Source organism: Lepisma saccharinum, chromosome 17 (genome assembly GCF_977018435.1).
Source record: "Lepisma saccharinum chromosome 17, izLepSacc3.1, whole genome shotgun sequence".
In the NCBI taxonomy this organism is placed as follows: Eukaryota; Metazoa; Arthropoda; class Insecta; order Zygentoma; family Lepismatidae; genus Lepisma; species Lepisma saccharinum.
In genome coordinates this window covers 50,105,914-50,129,930 of record NC_139245.1, presented here as the reverse complement: position 1 = coordinate 50,129,930, position 24,017 = coordinate 50,105,914, and the positions used below count along the sequence as shown (strand labels likewise).

Sequence of the window (24,017 nt, the reverse complement as noted above, 5' to 3'; positions counted from 1 at the left end):
ATTGGCAATCCGTTTACAAGATGATATCCAATGATGGCACAGAAAAGAACAAGGATCTCAAGAAGAACCAGTCCCAATAGTAAGTCGATTTCTTTGCAAAAAGGGGAAGAACTGTTACAGAACAGAAGAAAATTAAAAGGAATTGTTTATTTGAATTCAAAGCAAAAAAAAAAGTCTTCATCAATAAGGAACTTTCATACTACAGTGTGAGAAAAGAATGACAGCAGTTTCTTCCCTCCATGCATGATGCAAAGAATACCTTTTATCACGTTCTAATTAACCAGCAGCGGCTGCTCCTTAGGTGACAAAGTTGATAAACCATATTTCTGGACTTAAAGATAATTACTAAACTTATTTTCTAATGAATAAAAGTTACATGAGCGACTTCCTGAGCAACTGTCCTCTAGTCTTTACATAAAATATTTTGATGGCTAGTTGCATCATTATTATTGGGGTAGTATTTGAAGTGAGACAAGGGAGAATTTTCCCTTTTGGTTTCCATCTGATGGAAAACAGGATTCAGATGGGATGTTGTTTGAATGGGAGAAGTTGTTTTCTGAATAAATGCTAATACAAACACACACAATGTGTTTAGAGCAATTTCAGGTGAGATGCCAATCATACTGTAATTCAGAGAGAATGCACGATTTGTTATTCGTGGTTCTCAGTTGCAGCCAGAATATATGTGAAATTTGAGTTAAAGCATGTTTTTTTTTTTAAAAAAAAAAAAATAATCGAGGAAAAAGTAAGTTCCATCACTTTTCTACGTCAAGAGTAAGATATCAACTGTTAATTTACAGTTGTACTTAAACAATAATGACTAATGTAGCCTCGTCTTGTGCTAAAATGTGCAAGAAATGCATCAAGAAATGGCTTGTTTTGATTTCACAGCCATGAGCACAACAGAGACAAAGGGACAAATGATTTGTTTTAGAGAAAAGAGCAATCAAGATGTTCAGAATTTCAAATAGATCCAGTAGCAATTTGCTTATTATGTTATTATTATTATTTTTTATTCTTTGCCAGGTGCGAAAAGGATATTATCGAAGTATTTTTATATTATGTTACTCGAACTTTTTTGTTCCTTGTACATTCACGAAATTACCCCTTTCAGGTTTTGTTATTGCTTTTGTGGAAGGCATGTGCCCCTCTCGTCAATTGGGATAACAAAGGACTTAAGGCTACGAGGGACAGTTTCCACATCCAGCCAGCTGTGAAACCCAAAACTGCTCATCCACCACTGACCTTCCCTCATGGCAAGCTGGGAAAAGAGAGGTCTGTCTGCTGGAATTTCATAGCAGGGGAGAAAACATAACATTACATTACATTACATTACAAAGCATTACACTTAAGAGATTATTATTTTATTTGTTCTTTTAGGAATAATAAACTTCTGATGGTGAAGGAAAACATATGTACATAAACAGAACAGGCTAAAAATTTCATTTGTGGTTTGGAGTGTCAAAATGTCCATTTGATTAGACTTAAGTTAAAGTTGCCTTCCACTTCAAATACGGGAAGATGTTCACACTCATTTTTACCTATCTCGTTTCCTTCAGTAGCAGTTCACGGCACATTTCGACATTATTTAAATAAATGTTCACCTGGTGTTAAACTGTCAATCACAGCTTAAAAGAGGAAACAGTTACACACGAACATCTACTCCGAATCTAAACACCACATGTGAACACATCCACATCACATTCAGAAGAGAAGAGAAGCCAATTCTCTCCCATCCAACCACTCTCAGGGTTTCGGAAAAAGTTATAAACTCACACATTTTTTATTCTTTGAAGATTAGGCACAAACAGGGAATGAACTACATAGAAATTTTCAGCGATAATTGCAGGCTCGACCAGGACTCGAACCTGAGTCTCTGACATACTATGCCATTGCTCTACTTCTGAGGTACCAAGCCAGCCTGGCTTCGCCTGATTTTTCGCTGCCGCTGTTTTACCTGTATGGAATCATCTCTGCTAGTGGTACCGCAACAGAATCTGTTGCCTTTGAAACACTGTAGACTTTGACGTTGCCTGGTTGCTCCCAGCATAGAGATGATAATTATCTGAAGATTAGCCACACACAGGAGATGTACTACGTAGAAATTTTCAGTGAAGAATGCAGGCTTGACCAGGACTAAAACCCGGGTCTCTGGCATACCGTGCCATTTCTCTACTACTGAGCTACCATTTTCGCTTGATTTTTCGCTGCTGCTGTTTTACATGTATGGAATCGTCTCTGCTAGTACTAGTTCTGTTCATATATATTTGCACCATATGTAGTAGTTAAAAATTAACCACAGCTTATGCACATGGATTTCTTTCTAAAGTTTTAATAATTTCTCCAGTAAACCACTGAGGGTATTTGTATTTTCTGTGAACCTTCTTCTTAGGTACAGTGTTATGAAATACAGAGTTCACATTTTCATAAAAATAGTTTACAGTCTCTTCCACTTCACCCATGCTATTAATGAGAGCCCAGTTTATGTCTCGTAACATTTCGTTAAAAAGTTTGCCCTCTTAAAATCTAATATTTCGACTGGATTTGGTTTCAACACATTTGTTGATATTTTAAAATGCACATTTAATACCAAAGCCGGATGGTGAAGATCTTCCTTGACAAGAGGAAGACGATGATATTGTTATGTACATTCAGGGGCGCCGACTTGTCAAAATTATTTGGGGGGCTCTGATCACTGAAATAAATGAATGAACTCCCTCCCTTTTTAAAAATAAAAATTACGTCTTCGTATAGCAGTTTTTAAGCAGCTATTATATTCCTCATGCAAATGAAATGTAACATGAAAAACGTTTAGAAAAAGTTTCAAAGTCTCTTTATGTCTTTTGTGTCTGCTCATTTTTTTTTAGATAACAATTAACATTTTTATTAAAAAGTATGTATTTACATTAAGAGACCAACCTAACAGTTTTATGCCGGCCTCTGTAGCCGAGCGTGTTGGGTGGTCGACTCAACTTGCTTTGATCCAGGGGTCTCAGGTTCGAGTCCCAGCGAGGGCATGGGTGTGTTTTAATGTCCGCAACAGACATGTTATGGGTTGCAAATAACCCATAAAATAACGAATATTTACAATATTTAACAGTTTTATTTAATTATTTACATAAATGCTAACACAAGTTGCAGGAAAATAGTTTTACTTTCTTGTTCTTGCTACAATATTTTACTTTTTAAATTTAATTTTGCAATAATAAAAAAAATAGCATGTACACTAAGATATAAAGTGACATACACAACAAAAACATATGAACATGATTTAAAAATAAAGCGAAATTTGCTCTACGCAGTGGGTTATTTTTTTATGAACTCATTAACGAGCGGTCTCAGGTCCAAATTATCAAGCACAGTTTGATGTATGTGGAGTACCGCCAAGCTGCTTAGTCTCTTCTGCCTCATTGTAGATCTCAAATATGTCTTTAGTTGGCTAATAGCACTGAATGACCTTTCGGCTGTGGCTGTCGTCACTGGCACAGTGTGGAGGACCATCATGAATTTGGCTCCTGGAGGGTGCTGTGTTCCAAAAGAAACTTCCTTATGTCACGAATGGTAGTTAGAATCACTTTCTTCTGTTTGCGATATCACCAAGCATGGACATGTGTAAGGAGAGCCTATCAGCATCCAAATCTTGGTGAAAGAATTCTCGAGTTTGCTGAAAGTTTGTTGTGCAACTGTTCACAGCTGAGATGCACTGTTTCTCTACGGCTGTTACTTTTTGTAGTCCTGTAGATTCATGTCCTTGTTTAACACATGATTTTGCTGTGTCACACACGTCAGTGCATATTGATTTATAATACTATTTTGGAGTACATAACTTGTGATGTTTGGCAGCATCAGGATTTTCAAGTCTCTTAGGGACGTGACGTTGTTGGGGCAATTCTGGCTCATCAACGAGGCTCGGTTTGCCCTCTGTGCATTTCAGCCAGAACTGCTCAAAACACATTCGCTTTTCTTGAAAGATGTCAGTCAAGTATTTTAGTTTTGATTCCACTTCTGTAGCACCAATGCGTGGAGACTGAATCTTACAGTTTACCTCTTCTATTGGACCCATCACATGGTAGTAGAGGGAGAGAAAGAAAAATGTCTTGAAGTGAAGCATTGTCTTCAGGTATCCAGCACATTTTGATGCGGAGTCAGTAGAATCTTCTTCAGAAAATTTCTCAAGATAATTGAGAAGGTTTTCATAGTTCCTTAAGATCTTTTGCATACTGGAGGCTCTCAACGTCCACAGACGAGAGCAAAGTGGTCGCAGTCCAGTATGGCCAGCCTTTTCATTCACATCAATAATATTCCTAAATATTTGCATTCTTTTAGGAGATTCCCAAACAGTCTTTAACAAGTCATCGGTTAAATTCATTATGTATCTGATTAATATATGTATAATAGTAAATAATAATTATATACTTAGTATATAGGAATAAGTCATGTGTTTTGCTGTTTTGCTGGCCCCTCCCCAAAGTTGATGGTTTAGCGGTGTCAGCCCCCAAATTTGATGGTCTAGAACATTTCAAATGTGTATTTAAAGTTAAGTTCATGTGGCACAGTTCAGAGTAAACTTTACAAGAGAAGAAAAATAATACATTAGATCCTCTTAAGCAAAATTATTTGGGGGGCTCTGCCCCCACATCATTAACATTGGGGGGGTTCGAGCCCCCCTAAGCCCCATGGAGTCGGCGCCTATGTGTAAATTTGTACATAAAAGGAGTAAACTGTTAAAACACAAAATTTGATGTCACTTTAGCAGGCATGGAAACTAGTCATATGGTCAAAACTACTGCTTTCATTGGCCAAAATAACAACCAAATGAGCAAATATTGAACATTTACTGCTGTCTTTATTTACGAGGTTTGTTCAAAAAGTATCCTTTTATAAATAGAATAAATGATTTCGTTGAACACAAATTAAAACAAATATCTAGGATGAGTCAAAAAGTTCAACACCACAGGACAACTCTATTATTAGTACAGGCAATAAAAATGAAGAGAGGGGAAAGTTGTTAGAAATATGTGGTTTTCAATCCAATATGCTTCAATTTTCCACAGGCCATAAGGAAGCCTACTTCACTCTTACACCTCCCCTTCACACATTAGTATGAGGCACGAGTTGTGAGTCTGCGCAGGTTCTTTTGCATGTGGTTCCATTATACTGCGGACAATGTGACGGCGCTCCTGCATAACTGGTAGTGGGAGGTACTGGAACATCTGCCGTATTCACCGGTATACCGGTATGAGACCGTGTGATTACGACCGTTTTGTCAAAATGAAGGAACCACTGGGCGGGAAGCACTACGACACACGCGAAGCCATCATACGTGCTATAGGGCGGTCACTGCGGGACATCGACAGAGATGGACGCGCTGACGGTGTACGATGCCTTCCATACGTGTGACAGAAGGTCGTAGAGATGAGGGGCGATTACTTTGAAGGAATGTAACACATGCTCCTCTGCCAATACAGTCAAGTACCAATTATACCAGTGTTGCCATTACTTTTTATCCAACCCTTGTAAAAGTTTGATACTTTTTGAACAAACCTCGTACATCATATCAATAAATTCTCATGCTAAAAGTGGGATTTCATTTTCTAAAATTATTATCTGGCCTTCACCATCCTCAGATATGCAAATATATAACCTTAGTTATTGCACATTTTTTTATTGGCAAGACAATGTTTTCATTATTGTACAAAATTCTGAGGCAATCAAATGAACTTTTAAAAAAAAAAATAGTGTGCAGCAGATAATGAATTGTAAAACATGTGATGTCTTTGGGTCCGGTGTCAGTAGGGGCACATAGTGAATTGGGTTCGACTTTAAACTGTAGGTCCAGTCCCGATTAGCCTATCTGTGTATATAGTGTGATGTGACACTTCATCAATAGTTATGAAAACTTATCCACTTTAAAAGTGGGGCTCATGGTGAAAATCTAGTTTCAAACCAAGACCTAAATTTGTGGAAATGTCTTTAGCCCTAAAACAAACTTGAGGAATCGAAATTTCTTAAAATTTTGTTTGCCAAGCAAGTTCACTTATTTCTTAAGACACATGAAAATTTTCAAAAATTCCGATCATATAGTAGTAATGAGGTATTGAAATAATGGATGCATGATTCCAATTTTATGTCAGATAAGTGTTTTGAAAAACTTTACAGCCTTGTATCTTCTACACCAAATGTCGAAGAATATCAAAAATTTGCTTCTGTTTGAACTTCCGTGTCGGTTCAATGGGTGACGACTACATCAGTTCTGCTTGTGGTGATCCATCTGAAAACCACAGCAGTTCTGACCTAACGAGGCTCTGGCGACTAGAACCACACAATAAGCGATCATCATGGTTTTCAAATATTATTTGCAAGTGTTCTTCAAAGTTTTGTTATACACCTTGTAATCAGTATGTCCCCAGTCAAGTCACAATGCACATTTGCCTCTGAATTATTCAAAAGAATCACAAGCTTCAATTATGTGATATCCTCAATTAAATATGGTGTGATAATTACACACTTATGGGTTCTTTATACTACTGCTACATGTAGATCAAATCTCTGTTCGGTACCATTTTTCTACTAAACCACGCAACAGAGTAAGTTTTCAGCAGATATTACCTATATGTGTTAATCAACGTGAGACTGGCGCTCAGCATCTCCCGTGCCAGTCTTAGCTCAAGTGCCAAGGTGTTTCTATTACAGGCTGATTAGCAGTAACGTAGTTGAACTGTATTCTGCTCTTACATTTGGGACTATATACGTGAAAGGTTGCTGCAAACTTTACCTGTAGTTGGGCTTAAGAGTATGTTATTTTCACTGTAAGGTAATGAGGCAATCTGTCCACAAGATAAAAAAAAAGTAAAATATCTTATAATACCAATTGGATTTGTTATGCATTCTTCATACGAGAAACTTACGTACCGGAATGCGGCTCACAAGCCCACACATAATTTTATCACTAAAATTCAAGAAAACTTTTTATTATTGAATCACTGCTTCATTTGTTGATTATACAGGGTATACACAAATTAATGGTGCAGTTATAAATGACAATAAAAAAATTGTTTTTTCAAGTTAGGTGGTTGCAGAAAACAGTTAGAGGCGGAAACTATCCCAGTATTTGATATGCGAGTTAAAATTACAATCCTTCAATGTGGGCTCTTCTGGTCACACTACACACAATGTGGTAATCAAACTCTATATCCAGACACGGTGTAACATGTCCACTGTAATGTCCTGCCCTGCATGCATTATCCGATCACGAAATTGCTGGATGGAAGTTGGCATTGGTTGTGCAAAAACCCTGTCTTTAATAAACCTAAATAGAAAGAAATCTCACAGCCTAAGATCCAGGAAACGAAAGGGCAAGGGAGAATGTGATTTTTTTGTGGAAAGTCCTTACATGATGAGGTCATATTTCGAATCAGCGTATCAAAGAGATTGTAATTTTAACTCACATATCAAAAACTCTGACAGTTTCCGCCTCTAACAGTGTTTTGCTGCAACGTAAGTTGAAAAATAAAATTTTTATTGACATTTATAACCCCACCATTCATTTGTGTATACCCTGTATATGTGCAGTTATTTATTAATTATAATAATTAAAAGGATTACTATCATTAATAAAAAATAATAACCAATTATTGCATGAGTGCCTCACATATATTTTATCATTCACAAAAACTCACAAAATTCATAATATTTTGTTATTAATGCTCTTTAGTTTGTATAAGTGTAGTTGTTTATTAAATATAATAATTACAATAGTTACCATCATTACCAACCAATTGTACACTGTCACAAGCGTCTCAAATGAGACACATTCAAAGATGGCACCTGGTATGCACACCAAGTGCATTTTGCCTCCTAATTACATTAAATTTGTTTCTATGAACAAAAGTAATAATGAAATATTGGGAACATCCTAGGAAACAATGTAATTTATTTTCAAACTGTTGAAAAATCTAAAAAAATAGAGGTGGTGGGCCTGCAAGCCCCTCTCCCTTCCCTCTCAGTAAGCTAGGGTTAAAATTGTATCTGAACAGTTATGCATTATGTGTCTACTGGGATTGGCCAATATCTGTCTTTTGGCTGCTACATCATGTAAATTTATTTTAGCTAGTTGTAAAATATGTAACTACAAACCTGTAAACTCATAACAGTAACTTCAAGTGAAATAGGTTAGCTCTAATTGGTAAAAAGCCAAAATTTTTATGGGGAAAAAACCGTCCATTCACATACGTCAAATCAAGGTTATGCCAATTTTTTGGCATTTGGCACCCGGACTATTAAGCAACATTACTGCGCATTGAAGCTCACAATTAGGACAAGCTACCTGCTATAGCACGTTACTTGGATATTGAAGCTCTTAGCAGATATAACCCTTTCAATACTAAGAAATTGCAAAAGATGCAATTTCAGAATTAGGCTTACCTCAAAACAGCATCAAGCAAAAAAATAAACCAAGTATGCCACCTTGTAGCTGAAAATAGCATGTTCTAACACATGGGAATGAAAAAACTTCGGGGCCTAGCCTAATTTCCGAGAAAAAAAAATAAATTAAAATGTTAGGAAATGTCATTGCAAAATAACACACTTCCTCCTCTATCAGAAAGTGGAACAGCCCTTTCTCCTCCCTTTCTATGTTCCAAATGGAATAGTCCAGATCTTGACAAGTTGTGGGACAGTTTTCATTTTTCTCTCTTTCATCGAAAGCATAGTAGTAACGTCATCCCCTTGTAATCAAGGGGTCCTGGGATTGATACAAGGTTGAGATACAAGTTGTTTGGATCCCACTTTAAACTGCAAGTCCCCAGTCCCAATTAGCCTTCATGTGCATAAAATGGGCTTACAAACAAAAAAGCTCTACCAAGCTCTATGTACAGTGGCGTACCAAGGACCTTAAATTTTACCTTAAATTTTATAAGTAGCCAGACATCTTCTTGCTATCTTTCCCTGCCTTTGACATTCTTTTTACAGGGCCAACGGGGGGGGGGGGGGGGGGGGTATGATCGCCACCCCTTTGAGCTCGCCACTGTCTGTATTGCAATAAGAGTTGTAGTGCATAAAAACTTCCATATTGTACATACTTTACTAGGTAAATATTTTAATTCCTGAAGATATCAAATGATTATGAAGTATATTCCAACAGCAATTTTTCATATCTTTTTGTCTCATTTTTATAACTATTTGGTTGTAAATTGTATAACATGTAACATGTAGCTCTTATGAGAGCATTATTTCCCATTGCTATTTCCAGAAGGAGAATCATCACTTTCTGTTGTAGTTTTGTTTCCATACTCCACATACACATTTGACATAACCACCACCATACTTGATAGAGCAGTTAGTGTAATTAATTAATGCACCTACGAAGCAAATAATCTTGAATTTTAAATTATGCATTAGACATTCATGTTTCATTATGCACCTTCCTTCATCTATTTCATCTATTCATCTTTCGCCTGAGGTCTCCCTGATGGTGAAGTGGTAATGTCGTCATCTTGTAATCAAGGAGTCTAGTGTTCGACACGTTCACATTCAACTTTTAAACTCTACGTCCAATCCTGGCTAGTCAGTCGGTGCATAAAAGTGGACATGGAACTAAAAAATCAAAGTCATTTTCACGATTATAAGGTAGAAAATGACCAAAATATGATATATTCAGTGGTGTTCTTTAACAATTGCTAATCATCCAGCAATTAACAAATTTTAGTTGATTGGGTCTCGGGACTATAACTAGCTCGTCCCATGGAGGATATTTTAGAAAGGGGCATTAGATTGGATTCAATTGGTGTTCTAAATCCACTTTATACATAGAAAAGCCAATCTGGACTGGACTTACACTCTAGTGTGGAATCCGATCCACTGTGTCATGTGACTCCACTGGGTATCGAACCTGGGACCCTTTGATCACAAGGCAACAATGTTACCACTGTGCTTTCGGGGAGGAGAATGGGGCATTACAGTATTCAAATTACCATTGTAACTGTTTTTTGTAGATTGAACAGCATTATGTTAATAACATGAGAACAGCAAATCTATAATATGTGGAAAATGATGTGCATGAATATCACTTTTGTATTGCAATATTAGGTACTACTTACAAGAGACAGGGAAGGTGTTGCGAGTGTGATCAGTCAACAAGGAAAACTAGATGGGGACCCACAATGCAAATTTTTATGGTACTACATGTAAAAGGAGGTGTTATGTTATGGAAAAAGAAGGCTCCTTAGGTGGAAAATCTCGCATTACCTCCCTTTGACACATGTATTCATGAATTTCCGGTCACATGGATTTTTCTCACTTGTGTGGTGAGAGAGCATAATACACTATGACGTATGTAAAGTCCTATTAGTGTTAAATAATGTCGCTAGATGGGATATAGTTACAGTGTACTGCCCGAGCTTCAATCTCACCTAATTGTTAAAAATCCTGCTAGGTGTCTCTAGTTACAGCTAGATTTTCGGAATTCTTAATTTTAATAAATGTTATGTGAATGAATTTTGAATCAGACAATGTAACATACTTTTCTTACAGCACCTTGAATAACGTAGTGTGGAAAACGGCACAGTTCTGCGAGCTCTGGCTGGTTCCACTCGAAAATGATCCGCTAGAGGCGCTGGTGTTGAACCCGGTGCTTCGTATTCGTCTGCTTATAATGGAAGTAAATGGAGTTTTCGCTGCAACGTCTGATTCTTTTACATGAAGCATTTCTATGAATGTGATAATTGCTATAATATTTGGGACAGTGGTCGCGAAAATATTAACGAACATTCTAGACAGTCGACCACGTCCTTTTATCGTCATACTTTCGTTAATAATACGGGAGAAAAAACACGCGTGGAATGTTCTTGGCAACTAAATTTTTGTGTATGAATCTCCTTGAGGAAACGGTGCAGTCAGAGCTTATGTTTCTACGTTTCGAAAGGCTGCATTGATTACGGACTGCTCGCTTCCAAGCAACACTTGTGGTTTGTCGCCTCGGTATGAAATATCTCTCAGGATACTATTTATATTCTAATAACATAGAAAAATAAAACTCTAGTACACAATCCAGTACCTGACATCAGTAATCACTTTGCGATGTTTCTTCTTGTGTTACGCATGCTATTTATTTATTAATTTTATTTTACTTATCTTTCCAAATTAATGTCATTTCGTGACTGCAAATCACTCCACAAATATAACTGTTTCCATCAATTCACATACCGCCTTTCAAGACAAACAAATCTACATAATATATTCCAAAAACTAGCAAAGCCGCATTACTTTTATAAGAAAATTAGCACCGACATTGATCGCACTGCCATCTATTTCTCATCCGTCTGGTGAACCAGTTCCTTGGGTCGTTTTCCACACTACGTTATTCAAGGCGCTGTACTTTTGTCCTTGTACTAACGCATTGTTGGTTATGTAAATCACAATTTATGGCTTCCCAAAATCGAGTGAAGTTCGAGTGAAATCAACCTACGTTCGGGGACATTTCATCGGACCTGGAGAAAAGGCAGGAAGAAGAAGAAGAAAATGATCATTGTTGATGGATGAGCAAGATCTGTGAATTCATGGCAGCTCCCTTTGTTTGGTTTCCTGACAATTACTAGTGTGTTTGGTTGGAATACACAAGTACACCCCGACAATTGGGAGTATAAAGAAAGCACTTATGATAAATTCCACCAAGGTAGGTCATAGACACCACGTTATTGGGAAGAAAGATGTCGACCACAAGGTGACTTCATGTTTGCTGTATCCCAGTATCTGGAGGTAAGAAATATTATCCTACCTATTTTGTGACGAGGAAACATAACACTGAATGCACATCCGTGAATCGGATTGTAATTTGAACATCTGCAAGAGAAATTCAAGTGGAAATGTTTTAATATTTTCGTGAGGAAAAAACTTATACCTGTGTGGGATACCTGCTTGCTTGGATTCTCACAATGGCTAAGTGACGTCATCTTGCGGAAAGTATATTTTGCATTGAGTTTGGTTATGGTTGTGAATGTCAACATGGCGAAGGTGAATTCATACGTATATATTACGCCCATTCATGAAAAATAATTTCTGTATTACTGAAGAGTTTTCATCGCATCAACATACACAAATTGTAACGTCGTTCACAGTACTGTTTGTATGCTATGGCACATCTACGATGCTTGCATAAACTTACGAAGTTACACAAGTGAAATAAGGGTGCATTACGAACTACTTCTTTCAATTTGCATATTTCATAACATTGTCAAAAGTAAGCAAATAATTATAAACATTGTAATTGTATTCAAATGAATGCTTGAATACCACTAACAACACAAATCTTGTCAAAAGGTTGTGTGTGTAGGTCGATATATTGGTGGCCTTTCTGTAAAATTATATCAATGCAAGATTGAATGTTTGTACCCTCGAGTACATACATTTTTCTTAAAAGATTTACGAAATAAAAAAAACTGTAAATATCTTTATGTAACTTTTAATGTTGCTGGTACTGAATGTGTCAAATGTTGTTACATTTTGACCGGTACGTATGTGGCCTTTTGATATAAATTCATGATCAGAGATCGCATGGTTTCATACAAGAAAATTTTAGTATATTACGAAATTTATTTTGTAGTTAAAGGTTGATCTTTGTAACTTTCGAAACAATCATTCTACGTGAGTAAAGCTGTTATCTTTTTTTTGTTGGATATGAGTAGTATAAAATAAACTTCTAAATTGGTTGTACACTCGTGTTCATAATTAACCATTACTTTGATTACATCACTCACAGTGTCACTATTGTCTATTTGTGCACTAACTGTAAAATTCTCTTTCAGGAGGGATTTTCGTGTGCACACTAGGTATATTACTGACATTTGAGGGCAAAATTAATAAATAAAGTTTGTCATCAGTTCTGTTGGAGACAATAAATAAAATAAAATATTTATTTTTACTTATGTTCAGTGAGTATATGTTGAGTAATTGATACCGTTTCAGGGACCACTGTCCCCTTCTTCAGGCCGGTTTATCGGCTTCATGGTTGCCCATGAAGCTTCGTCAATAACAATGGCAAGGATTAGGTTCTATTTTTAAAAAAACACTATAAAAAATTTCCCCCTATTAAAATCTTAACATTCGCAAGGAAGACATTGACTGTTAACATGTGAGCGCCAAATGGCCGGAGGGATTCTCTTTTAATAAGTGTAACAGTGGGGTTTTAATAGATTTTAATAGGGGGAAATTTTATATAGTGTTTTTTTTAGTAATAGAACAGGTCAGCTGTAATGGAATCCCAATATTTTATTTATTGTTTATCAAGTGAGTAAGTCGCACCTAACCGGAAAAATGAATTCTGAGGTTGCCATAAATTTGATTTGATTTGTAAAAAAAATAAAGTGCTCCCCTGTGCTTAGCACCATGCCATGAAGGCGTATAGGGGGTGCGGGGGTAATGCCCCACACTTTCTTGATCCGGTCGTGAGTGGGGGTGATGTGATCAGCATCACGCCCCTGACCGCCTTTACCTCCCAGGGTTTCCCCCAGGTACCCATGTTATTCGAAGCTGGGTGGGCACGGGGGCCGCTTCCAATGTTAGAAAAGTTCCCGGATTTGATTTGAACCGGCCGGGGATCGAACCTGGGACCTTTAGCATGGTAGTCAGATGCGTTACCGACTGAGCCACCACAGCCACATCACATACACGGTGATTTAATTTGATTTGATTTATTTTATTTTACTTTGCATTTTGTGCCTTTTGGCTAATTTCCGAAGATGGGGATGAGTGAACATTCACAAACAACCAAGCCCGAGCAGGATTCGAACCCGGGACCCTTGCCGTGGGACACAGAAAGGATTTTAATGTGGAATTCAGCAACCACCCTTGGCGTCTCAGCCACAGGGTCCGGCGTAGTTTCCATAAAGTTCATTAGATGGTAATGATGTTATTTTGTTTGGGTTGATGTCTTTATGATCAAAATTGGGTGTTGCTCTGTTGGCATAAATACGCTACCAAGGGGCAAATCTAGTAGCAAATTTCTGGAATTGTTTTGCCTTAAGTTGACAATGAATATCGACATCGCCTAAAGTGGGAAGGCTCTGACAGCTTATCTCTCACTGTATCTAGTATTCATACAGGGTGCTCACAAAATCACTGAGTTACTTAATCGTTACAAATCAACTAATTTACTTCATTTAAGTAGTTCGCAAGTTTGCAGATAAAGATCTATCAGCAGTTGGAAAGTTATTTTTGGACACTTTGCCATTCCTAGCGTTACCGACTGGGACCCGCAAAATACTGTTGGAAAGTGAATTTTGAATGTTGGATATTTTTGGGAAAATGATGTGGGTAGGAGGGGTATTTTGTGACGTTGCTGGGTTTGGGGGCTTCCTCAAGAGTGTTGTATGGTCTCAATAAGATCATGAGACTCAGTGGTTAGCTGTGAAATTTCCAATTTTGAAGAATTTAAACAAATATTTTTTCAAATTATTTTTTATTTTTAACTTGGCATAGAAAGAAAAATATGGGAACTGAAATTCCAGATAAAACCTGTCTCAACACATCCTGTGAGAATGGCCTATTCTGAAGTTCAAGAATTCACGTGTGTGCATTGTAATGTGCATTTCTGTGCATCGCACTCCAAGCTGACATTTAGTGAAAAGAAAAATGTATGTCACATGGAAAGTGTTTCTGTTTGAAACACTGGGTGATGATTACATCAGTTTCTTTTGAAGTGATCTATCTGAAAAGCACAGCAGTTGTAACCTAATGAGTAAGGGTATATATGTGTGAAAAGTTGCTGCAAACTTGACCTGTTGTTGACTTGCTTTATTTTACTTCGCTTCTTATGCTACATTTGGTTAATTTGCAAAGATGGGGATGAGTATTGATATGATGAAATTGATGAATGTACACTCACAAATATCCATGCCCAGGCCAGGATTTGAACCCGGGACCCCTGGCATTGTAGCAATTTGCATTTGTTATGGATTTGTGCATATGATTCTAAAATTATCAATGCAAAATGCAAAGAAAACGAAACCTATTATAAGCTTTAAAACAAACTAGTATCTAAAAATTGTTAAAAGACTATAAAGCAATTTTAAAAAATCTACTTGTTGGGGACACAGAAACGATTTTAATATGGAATTCAGCAACCACCTGCTCCAGGTGCAAGATGTCTCTCATTATATGACTGACATCTGATGTACCTTTTCTATTATCACCTCAAGATTTCTCCCCACTCTCAGTGTATTTCTCTGACTTTCAGCCAACATTCATCACAACCATAAATCCAGATTGTGAGAATTCTTAAAACAGGGTTCAGCAAATTATTATACAATTCAAAATAAACCCACCAGGTGCTCATAACTCAATATGCCTAACATCAACTAAATTCCCTCACTTTTAACGGTTGTCCAGGTTCTCCAGGTAGCTGGAAACACTGTAACATATCTCTACATGATCTGTTTCATGTTGGACACAGAAAAGGTTTCTCTGCACCGAAAATTCTTGAATATCCTTGGAGAACATCTTGCATGTAAAATTTTTGTTACATCTTGAACACCATAGGGGTTACTTCTTAAATCCTCTCTAATAACTACCTCCTGTGAAGATGATTGTTACACATTAAAAACACACAAAAGGCTTTTTCAAAAACTATGAACTGTTGAATGTTCAGAAACTATGTACATATTTTGATCACGTTGAACACACAAACGGTCTCTTCACTAAGAATTCTTGAATGTCTTCTAAGGGCATACTTCTGTGTAAAAGATTTCTTACACATTGAACACACAAAAGGCTTTCCCTCAACACTGTGAATTTTTGAATGTTCTTTAAGATATCTCAACTCATGAAATGACTAGCTGCATATTGGGCTCAGAAAAGGTCTCTCTCCACTATGAATTCTTGAATGTCTTATGAGAAGTTCCTTGCATGTAATGATAGGTTTCAAGTTGAACACACATATGGCTTCTTACCAGTACGAATTTTTAAATGTTCTGTGAGATGACACTTGCGTGCAAATGATTTGTTACACTTTGAACACACATAGGGCTTCTCTCCAGTGTGAGTTCTTATATGTACTACAAGAGATCCTCGATGTGCAAATGATTTGTTACATGTTAAACATAAATGGGGCTTCTCCCCAGTATGAATTCTTAAATGTTCTGTGAGATGAGACTTCTCTGCAAATGATTTGTTACACTTTGAACACACATAGGGCTTCTCCCCAGTATGAATCCTTAAATGTCTGTCCAGATCACACTTCTGTACACATGATTTGTTACATATTGCACACTTAAAAGGCCGTTTCTCAACACTATGAATACTTAAATTATGTCTTTTAAGCCTTCCCAACTGCCCAAAAGACTTGCCGCATGTTGGACACAGAAAGGGTTTCTCTCCAGAATGAATTTTTACATGAGTTCTAAGACCTGCCTTGCATATAAATGATTTGTTGCAAGTTGCACACACATATGGTTTCTCTCCAGTATGATTTCTTAAATGTCTTATGAGAAGTTTCTTGCATGTAAATGATTTGTTACACGTTGAACACACATATGGCTTCTCACCAATATGAGTTCTTGTATGTATTGTGAGATTACGCTTCTGTGGAAATGCTTTGTTACACTTTGCACACACATATGGCTTCTCTACAGTATGAATTCTGAAATGTTTTCTAAGATCTTTGTTCTCTGCATATGATTTGTTACACTTCGAACATGAATAGGGCTTTTCTCCTGTATGAATTCTTAAATGTCTTCTAAGAGCTTCTTGCCAAGTAAATGATTTGTTGCAAGTTGCACACACATATGGCTTCTCTCCAGTATGAATTCTCAAATGATTTCTAAGATATTTGTGCTCTGCATATGATTTCTTACACTTCGAACATGTATAAGGCCTTTCTTCAGTATGAATTATTAAATGTCTTCTAAGAGCATCTTTCCGAGCAAATGATTTGTTACAAGATGAACAAACAAAATACTTTTCTGAATGCATATCACTATGTGTGTATTCATGTTGAAAGTCACCTCTAATCAATGTGTAATGCAGTGATAACCTAGAAAAAGATAAAAGTAATTAAAGGCAATTTATCAACAGGATGTTTCAGAAAAGATACAGTACTATCACTCAGATTTGCGTAACATTCCCTGATATACATAACATTCCATTGTTTTCTCAATAAATATTGCCTAATACCAACTATGACACAATAAAGACCTATCAACAATAATTCTAAAATAAAAATGCTATCTGTCAAACACAAAATAATTTCATGTATTGAGATATACTAATTAATAATCTGCTATATTTTCCAAAAGGAACATGTTCCTTCAGTTGAAGCCAATGTTAATATTTTATTAATAATATCTTTAACTTTTTGTTCTGATCAGGACAGTGGACATGAAAATAACAGGGTGGTATTTAGATTATCCGGATACATGGATAATCACGGATACACGGATCCTGCATACATGGCTCTTGCTGACTGAAAACTGTTTGTATTTTCTGATTCCCTACCTGTTATTTATTTTGATTGATTGATTTGGTGTTATAAGTTCACTTTATTCACAGTAAGGCTAATCAGGACTGGACCTACAGTTTAAAGTGGGATCCAAACCAAGGGCGTATCCAGAGGTTGGGTCCAGGGGGTCCGGACCCCCCAAAAATTTTGAAAATACTATTTTTGATTCATAATACCAATTCTTTCTGTGTATGGTTTGTGGATTCTGAAAATAATACCCACTTAGAGTTCTTATGTATCACCAGGGGTGCCCACAGGAAATGATTATGGTGTAGGGCTGCGCCATCAAGATTTGGGGGGGGGGGATTTTTTCCCTTCAAATAATGTAAAATTCAACATTTATATACTTTTCAAAAATATATGTAAAAATTTTATACCTTAAATGCACCATATTTAATCCATTAGATAAAGAAAAGAAAGTGTTTAAGGGCACTATCGAAGGGGAAGGGGGGAGAAATATCCAACTCTTACATATTACGCCTTAATTGATATGTGGGTTCTGGAGGGGATGGTGAATTAACAGTTGGGGGGGGGGTACAGTATCCAACTCTAGGTCTTAGATTATGGCATGGAAATTTTGGTGGTAGGATTGAGTATTAAATTTAAATGGAGAGATATGAAGCTCTTGATAAAGTGTTAAATCTTAGATTGTCAAGGGATTTCTGTAGTGAAGAGAGAGAGTTCCACCATTAAATTTTGGAGACTCTACTTAGCGATATGGTATCCACATGTTTTCAACCCTCAATATGCCAAAAGAGAAGCTGGAAAAGACTAAATATCTCGGGATTCTAAGAAAGTATTGAAAGCCTGCAAAGAAATGGATGAAAAAAATTTCTTGCTCGCAATGTTGTGTTGCGAGAATGCGTGTTTGGTGCTTTACTGAGGTGAATGTGAAGTTTTATACTCTAGCTGCATTACAAGACATAAGTGATATTCTTGATATTAATTAATAATATGACTTCTTGAAATATAATGCTTATGTTGGTATACTGCTTAATTTAAAGGAGGTGCATCATTTGGAACACAAAGCTAAGAAAAAAGTTACTTACGGCAGTCACACTGCCTTAATTAAATACTTCGTAGGGATTACGATATAGTTTGAGGGTGCAAATTATATGATTTGGGGGGACAGGACTCATTACATGATTTTTGGGGGGATGTGCCATTGGCCTTTGGGGGGGGGGGGTTGATGGGCACCCCTGTGTATCACACTGGGTAGTGATATTTCAGCTAAAAATCTGACATGAGTTCTTCTTCAACAAAGTCACAAACTTGGTCTTGACATGAAAAAATTCATGAGTCAAGGTTATGATGTGAGTGGCAGATTTAATGGTGTGCAATCACGAATAAATCAACAATACCCAAAAGGAATGTGTACGCACTCTGCCAGTCTAACGGTAAATGTAGCACTACCTTCAGCCATGTCATGAGAAACTGTTTTGGTACAATAAGTAAAGTTCTTTTTTGTCAGAATAATACATACAGTGGTGAAATACTAGAAACAATATATTGCATTATGTAGCAGGCAATAAAAAAAATATATTTGTCAGTGTGTGCATGTCTAGTAATTATTATTATTATTAATATTTAATAAGATAGTATTATTAATATATCACTGTTATAAGACTGTCATAATTTAAAACTTTATGGGGCTTATGACATGCATTGGGGAATGGGCACCCCTAGCTGGACCCCCCCCCAATTTTATTTCTGGAAACGCCCCTGATTCGAACCACTAAGTGTCTTCACCAGGTATCGAACCCTTGATTGCACGGTGACGACGCTACCACTGCACCATCGGGGAGGCCCCAGTCTTTGTTTTGCTTCAATGGGATATGGCTTTTCAAAAATCAGAATTAAACCAAGTGAAAGTTTCCAGTGTTCTTAATAACAAGTCAATAATTTAAACTAAACTTTTCTGACATAATTTAACGTGGAATAATTATTCAGGGTTTTCTCTCAAGTCAAATGGTGGAGGGTTTCTCTTTTTCAAAGCTGCATCTGACCCATGTTGGTTTGTGAATAGTTCTTATTTATTTGGCACATGCATGGTAATTACGTGCTGCATAAATAACGAAGAAATGTTGCATGTTTACAAAAAAGCATTATTGAGCTTACTTCGGTGGAAAACATGGTAGTGAATGGTGACTGAGAGCGCTAAGCAAGTGACTTTGATCTTCCACAGAATGTCAAGGGTTCTAGACTTGAGAGCATCTTGGAAGGCGGGTGGAAAGTGGGTGCACAGTAGCAAGAAAAGGCAGCGTTGCCAACCCTAGCTATAAGTACTGAAACCATCCGTAAAATGTAACCACCACAACTAGGGACAGCATTCCAAGCATTATGTACCTATTCCCTTGCAACTCATTACAAACAAATAAATAGTGCAAATTCAAAGTCTTCATTGTCGGTGAGGCAAGGGACAGCTGTTTGTATCGAAATAGGAAAAGGTGTGGGTAATTGGAACGGAGAGTAAAACGCGTGAAAACCTGCAGAGATAATTGCAGAGAACGTTTTGCCTTTTATCTGGTCCGTGAGGCAAACACAATATCTAAAGGGCCTCGCCCATGGCGGAGTGGTAGCGTCGTTGCCTTGCAATCAAGTGGTCCCGGGTTCGATACCCGGTTGAGGTTCATGACACAGTGGTTCGGAACCCACTTTAAACTGTAGGTCCAGTCCCGATTAGCCTTACTGTGCATAAAGTGGACTGAAAACATAAAATCAAAAAACAAAATATTTAAAGTTGATACTGAATAGATTGGGTTCAAGCCACCACGATCTTATGCAATGTTTTATAACGGCAACCATCATGTCATACAGTTATGTTTGAGTTATTGTTGTACGTATTATTATATATGTAAAATTGCTATATCAATACGGGTAACAATAACAATGTATCTGTATTATATTAGTGTTATTGCCATACCTATTGCCATAGTCATCCATACGCGTAATAAGAACGCTAACCAAAGAAATCGTTCCCAGTAATTCTGTAATGTACTGAATTAAAAATGGAAAGTACAACCGTACAACGAAGAACTGGAAAGTTACAGCACTTACTAGAAAATAATATACGTGTAACAGTCCAAGAATTCATTTCGACCTAAATATTTTCTGGTAAACAGAACCATAACAGCGAAATAAGTGTTTGGTGTTATTATTCCTTATTTTGTTATTATTATTATTATTACAAACGCAAATAATAAAATGTCTGATAAGCGTGAAATTCTACTACCCTTTCCAGTAGCCTACAGAATAAATTCAGTGAGAAGCGTTTGTTTCCCGTGCGAGGCTGGCAACGCTGACTTGGAGCCAGTACGGTCGAATCTGCAACTGTCTTTCCGCGCGCGGAGTTTTGAACGCTGTGATTTACTGTTTTGGTTGTGGCTATTGGAGTAGCAATATTTGGTATATCCGTGTGCACAATGGAAGCTGAGAATAGGAAGCGTTGTGTTTTACACAAGCAAGCACGTGAGATCGTGTACAACGTGTACAATTACTTTAAAATCGAGGCCGAGCAGAAAACGATTGTGGAGGGCGAAGCTGAGTGCCATGTTGCCAGACCTCAAGAAAGGACTGCCGCGGCGTGCGGGGTAAGTTTGCGTTCAGTGCAGAGAATTGTGAGCGAGGGGAAAAAATCTGTTCGTGCAAGTGGGAGTGCTGTATTTCGATCACCAGGCAAAAATCCTCGCCGCGAAAAGCCTGTTACCGATATTGATGATTTCGATAAGAGCATATTACGCAGGGAAGTTTTGAACATGTACAGAAATGGTGAATTTCCTACATCATTGAAACTTGCAAAGAAAATGAAGGTGGAATGTAAATTTGTTGGCAGCCGATGGTCTATGCTGCGTATTCTAAAGAGCATGGGGTTTAAATATAGAAAATGCAATGATGGACGGAAGATGTTAATGGAAAGGACGGACATCGTAGCTGCGAGAGCTGCATTCTTGCGAAAGATTCATTGCATCAAACAAGAAGGAAAATCACCTGTTTTCTACCTCGATGAAACGTGGGTTAACCAGAACCACACACGAAAAACATGTTGGCAAATGAACGATGGTACGGGTGGCCTAAAAGTTCCTGTAGGAAAGGGGGGGGGGGGCGTCTGATTGTTTGCCACGTTGGCTCTGCAAACACCGGCTTCCTTCCCGATTGCAAATTGATTTTCAGAGCAAAATCGAAAAGCACATCTACAGATTACCACAACGAAATGACTGGTGCTGTTTTTAAGCAGTGGTTTGAAGAAAAATTAATTCCGAACCTTCCTCCAAATTCCACTATAGTTATGGATAATGCCAGCGTACACTCTGTAGAGTTAAATAAGGCCCCAACAACAAATACCAGGAAAGCAGAAATAATATCGTGGCTGGAAAAACACAATATTCCCCACGCATCTTCGCAAACCAGAGCAGAGCTGTTACTTTTGGTCAGGAATCACAAGCCGACGTCGAAATCATACGAAGTGGATACACTTGCCAGAGGATTCGGCCACCAAGTTGTGCGTCTGCCCCCGTACCATTGCCAATACAACCCCATCGAATTAATCTGGGCGCAAGTGAAATCTTACGTTGCAGAAAAGAACAGCACTTTTAAAATGGCTGATGTCGAAAAGTTGACGCACGAGGCTGTAGCGAACGTGTCGGTTTCTGCTTGGGATAAATGTGTGCAACATGCAGAACGTCTGCAAGAAGAGGATTATCACCGTGAAATCTCTCGAGACAGCATCATGGAGCCCTTCGTTATCAACCTCCAGGACTCCGACTCCGAAGACACTGAGGGTGAAAATGAATCTTCTGAATCTGAGTAAAATTGCAGGTATGTATGTTCAGTTGCCGCATTCATATCCTATTCATTTCTGTTTTGCGATTTCATTTGTATGTTTATAATTGTAGTATCTATGGAGACAAAAATGCTTCGATTTGTTCGCTTAATGTCAAACGAAATTTCTTTTTTTTTAATTTTGGCTCAAAGATCTTGTTCATCGTTTCATTGCGGTGCGTGCGAAATACATCGCATATCCACTCGGCCGCGGATGTGGCAACGCTCTGCGCGAAGGTAGCAGACGACCGCCTTCCCAGTTGCTCTCTAGTCTAGTCATAGTCGGCCTCCCCGATGGTGCAGTGGTAGCGTTGTTGCCTTGTAATCAAGGGGTCCCGGGTTTGATACCCGGTGGAGGCACATAGTGGTTTGGATCCCACTTCTGTCCCAATTAGCCATACTGTGCATAAGGAGGACTTAAAACAACAATTCAATCAATCAAATCTAGTCATAGTCAGTGCATGGGTGTTCCTTGTGTGGCAATTTTTCTATTTCATCTAATAATAATTCATGCTCACTGTTTTCATAATCTAAAGGTTGCAGTAAAGAAGCAATAAATTACAAAAATATGAATACACAATGAACAGTGAGTCACCATTATGTGTTTGTCATGTACTCTAAGGTAGTGAGTTTACAACAAACACAAGTCATTGGTATATGTCTCCCAGTGAACATTTATCTCATTCTTATTTTGGCAGAAATCAGGCCAGTGTATTTTTTCTCCCTTCTGCGAAATCCCTATTATTGGGATTTTCAGGTTATTTTATTCGGTAAAATAACCTTTTCCTTCTGTGATGTTGAAAAAAAATATTGCGATTTTAGACACACAGCCCCTCCCCTTCTGCTACAAAGTCAAGTATGGAACATTTGTTGTGACTTAAACGTGCTAAATACAGGTTTCCTTTGCAAGTGGGATAATAGAGCTAAATGATAGTGGAAGTAGAAAAAAAACTGGACATAAATGACAGATTTAGTGCCTGGGCAAAAAAAGTAATATACGAACGAACCTTTGGTTTTCACATATATGTGGCAAGAGAGAGAAGTGCCAAGAGATTGGACAAAGGGACTAATCGTTCTCATATTCAAGAAGGGTGACAGAAAGGAAAGTAAAACCTACAAACGAATAACACTAATGTGCCCCTCAACAAAGGTGTATGAGAAAATATTAGAGAAAAGAATAATAGAAGTAACAGAGCTGAACATGAGAGAGGAACAGTATAGATTTAGAAGAGGCAGATCAACAGTAGAGCTGATATTCACCATAAGGCAATTACAGGAAACACATTACAACAGTGGCGATGCTACATAAAGGGCAACTAGGGCACTGACCCACAACAATTTTAACATAAAAAGTTCATCTGAAAAGACGATCGGTATATAACTAAAATTTTTGTTTTCCCTCAACTCCTACGTTGCTGCAACCAGACTTATAGGGTGTGCACCCTGTGGGACGCTAATATATTTCTCCATCCTGTTGGAGAGAGTCCAATCTCAGCTCTCCCTTGAGACGTGACGTCACTGACTGATCAAACATTTACAGCATAGGAAAGGGACGGTATCCCCTCACAATGGAAAAGCGCAAAATTTGTAGCAGTCTTTGGGCAGTGAACGAGGTGCCCTTCCCATTCATGTTTGCCTCGTTCACCGTTAGTGTTTCCAACGCTTGGCAGGCAGTTCATTCGTTCTTCCAGCCTGCAGCAATAAGATAGAA

The 24,017-nt window shown here is 37.7% G+C and overlaps 1 protein-coding gene across 3 annotated transcripts in view; it reads right to left on the bottom strand.

Annotated features, from left to right (window-relative positions):
- Positions 1-24,017, bottom strand: part of LOC146001741 (uncharacterized) — a 100,436-nt gene that overhangs the window by 33,533 nt on the left and 42,886 nt on the right. For 2 of the 3 annotated variants that reach the window (XM_083139445.1, XM_083139444.1), the window contains exon 3: positions 11,889-17,023. The exons of the other annotated variant lie outside the window; for it this stretch is intronic. In XM_083139445.1, coding sequence (XP_082995571.1) covers positions 15,913-17,023 — 1,111 coding nt within the window. In that variant the 3' untranslated portion in view covers positions 11,889-15,912. Of the gene's footprint in view, positions 1-11,888; positions 17,024-24,017 lie in introns of those variants that run through there. 3 annotated transcript variants of the gene reach the window in all.